This window comes from Buceros rhinoceros, unplaced genomic scaffold (assembly GCF_000710305.1).
Source record: "Buceros rhinoceros silvestris isolate BGI_N320 unplaced genomic scaffold, ASM71030v1 scaffold11902, whole genome shotgun sequence".
Classification (NCBI taxonomy): Eukaryota; Metazoa; Chordata; class Aves; order Bucerotiformes; family Bucerotidae; genus Buceros; species Buceros rhinoceros.
Genome location: NW_010398338.1, coordinates 9,607 through 12,166, shown reverse-complemented (window position 1 = coordinate 12,166; position 2,560 = coordinate 9,607). Strand labels below are relative to the sequence as shown.

The 2,560-nt window shown below is 49.9% G+C and overlaps 1 protein-coding gene across 1 annotated transcript in view; it reads left to right on the top strand.

The window, feature by feature from the left end:
* LOC104488958 (laminin subunit gamma-1-like) overlaps nucleotides 1–2,560 on the top strand; it is a 5,984-nt gene that overhangs the window by 2,154 nt on the left and 1,270 nt on the right. Inside the window, exons 5-9 of the mRNA XM_010131066.1 lie at nucleotides 40–189; nucleotides 598–712; nucleotides 1,308–1,507; nucleotides 1,735–1,893; nucleotides 2,378–2,477. Coding sequence (XP_010129368.1) covers nucleotides 40–189; nucleotides 598–712; nucleotides 1,308–1,507; nucleotides 1,735–1,893; nucleotides 2,378–2,477 — 724 coding nt within the window. The remainder of the gene's footprint in view (nucleotides 1–39; nucleotides 190–597; nucleotides 713–1,307; nucleotides 1,508–1,734; nucleotides 1,894–2,377; nucleotides 2,478–2,560) is intronic.

Here is a 2,560-nt window from a genome sequence, read left to right as displayed (position 1 = left end):
TTTCTTTTTTTTTTTTTTTTTTTTTATTTCCACCTGCAGAATGAAGCAAATAAGATCAAGAAGGAAGCAGAGGAGTTAGATCAGCTAATTGCCAGAAAGCTGAAAGATTATGAGGACTTGAGAGAAGACATGAAAGGAAAGGAGCTAGAAGTAAAGAACCTCTTGGAGAAAGGGAAGACGGAGCAGCAGGTCAGTTCTGTTTTGTGCAGGTTTTTGTTCCCAGCAAAAACAAGGGAAATCAAGTACCTGGCCAGATATGAAGGATTTGGTCTTTAATTCAGTCTCATCCTGTTTGTTGCTTATGAGAATGCTGACAAATGGTCCTTGAAAGGAGAGATGCAAAAAGCTGGTAAAAGCAAAGGCATTGAGGCTCTGTGAGAGTACAGGGGATGTTTGCCAGGTGTGGTGTCGTCTTCGTGTTCAGAACAGTGTTCCAGGTGTCCTGAACTCCCCTGGTTTCGGAGGAAGCGTTGCCACGCGGGGTGAATGCTGTTGTGTACGGTGTTGGCGTTTCAGGCTGAGTGCTGCTTTTTGATACACCCAGCTGGTTGTCCTTCAGAGGGTGAGAATGTGTTGATACGTGTCGTGTCTCCCTAGACTGCAGACCAGCTCTTGGCCCGAGCAGATGCAGCGAAAGCCCTGGCTGAAGAAGCTGCTCGGAAGGGCAATGGCACGCTGCAGGAGGCCAATACCATCCTCAACAACCTGAAAGGTAAGGAGGAAGTACTTGCAGTGAATCCTTCAGCTCCTGTGCTGGATGTCTTGGTTAAACAGGCCATGCTATGGCCAGTTCCTGAGCACTGGGTGGGCCCTTTTGGCTTTTTTCTTTAAAGAAAAAACCAGACATGTTTTCAGTGACTAGAAATCTCCTTTTGTTTAAGTTCCTATTTAGTGTCAGAAGATGGGTAATCACAGAATCATTTTGGTTGGGAGAGACCTTTAAGATCATTGAGTCCAGCCGTTCTCCCCAGCACTGCCAGGTCACTACTAAACCATGTCCCTCAGCACCACATCGGCACATGTTAAACCCCTCCAGGGATGGGGACGCCACCACTGCCCTGGGCAGCCTGGGCCAGGCCTGCACAACCCTCTCTGTAAAGAAACTTTTCCTAATATCCGGCCTAAACCTCCCCTGGTGCAACTTGAGGCCATTTGGGGAGAGCTGTGAACATATCCCCCCTCTCCCCAGCCCACTTTGCTTTTCGTCTGTCTGACGTCAAGATGGCAAAGCCTGTGTAGCTTGGTCAAAGCAGCATCCTAAGGCTCTCCTGGAGCAAGTGCTGAGAGCCTGTTTTGTCCTTTCTTAGATTTTGATAAGCGGGTGAACGATAACAAGACGGCTGCGGAGGAGGCGCTGAAGAAGATTCCTGCCATTACCCAGACCATTGCTGAAGCCAACAGTAAGACGCGCCAGGCGGAGCTGGCACTTGGAAACGCTGCTGCTGATGCCCGTGAAGCCAAGGCTAAAGCAGATGATGCTGAGAAAATCGCTGGTTCTGTCCAGAAGGTGAGTCCTTTGTGGTTCTGAAGCCACCTGTCCCAAGGTATTGGTGTGTGACTGTGTAAACTCCTCTGTTCCAGTGTTTCCTGGTGAGCCCCACGTGCTTTCTGCCGTATTCACTACTAAGGAATGCAAAATGCGGCATGAGAGGAAACTGGCGTATTTTGATGAAGAGTAATGAAGGACATTCTGCACCTTCACCATCTTCTCCCATCCTATTCCCCTTGTTGTAGAGTGCTGCTGCTACCAAAGCTGAAGCTGACAAGACTTTCACTGATGTGATGGGGCTGGCCAGAGAAGTGGATGATATGATGAAGCAGCTACAGGATGCAGAGAAGGAGCTGAAGCGGAAGCAGGATGTTGCTGAGCAGGATATGATGATGGCAGGCATGGTAAGCGATGCTGGCGGGTGGCAGCAGTGGCACGAAGCTGCCTTCCCTCTGCTGTCCCGGCAATGCAGGCTCTTCTCCTGCTGTCCTCTTGCAAAGACAGCTCTGGTCCTGGCCGAGTGTATTCCAAATTTTAAGTGGGATTGAAAGACTGAGCTGAGCACAGGGGATCTCCTCTGGTGGCATTTAGCCTGGGTTCCCTGCTGGAATGTGAGAACCAGATCTCTTAATGCAACAGTTTGCTTTAACTGAAACCCGACCAATAACCTTACTGACTCTGTTCTGACTTTTCCTGCTCAGTTATCAGGGATCCCCACCTTGAAACAATCAGAAAACTGATTACTTGAAGGTTCAGTCTGTGTTAAAGGTCTCGGTGCAGGGCTATTAGCCCGGAGAGAGCAGCCAGAGATGTGTGTGACTAAAACAGGAGAGGCAACAGTTCCATAGTCCCTCCAGCCTTCCCGTGCTCTTCTTCTGTACCCCGCAGGCCTCACAGGCTGCCCAGGAGGCAGAAGACAACGCCAGAAAAGCAAAGAACTCCGTGAACAACTTGCTTGCTGTCATTAATGACCTGCTGGATCAATTAGGTAAGACTGTCCTTCGTGTGCTGCGCGCTGTCGAGTGCCTTCCTGATGTGGCAGTGCCGGCAGCAGGCGTGACGTGCTGGCTT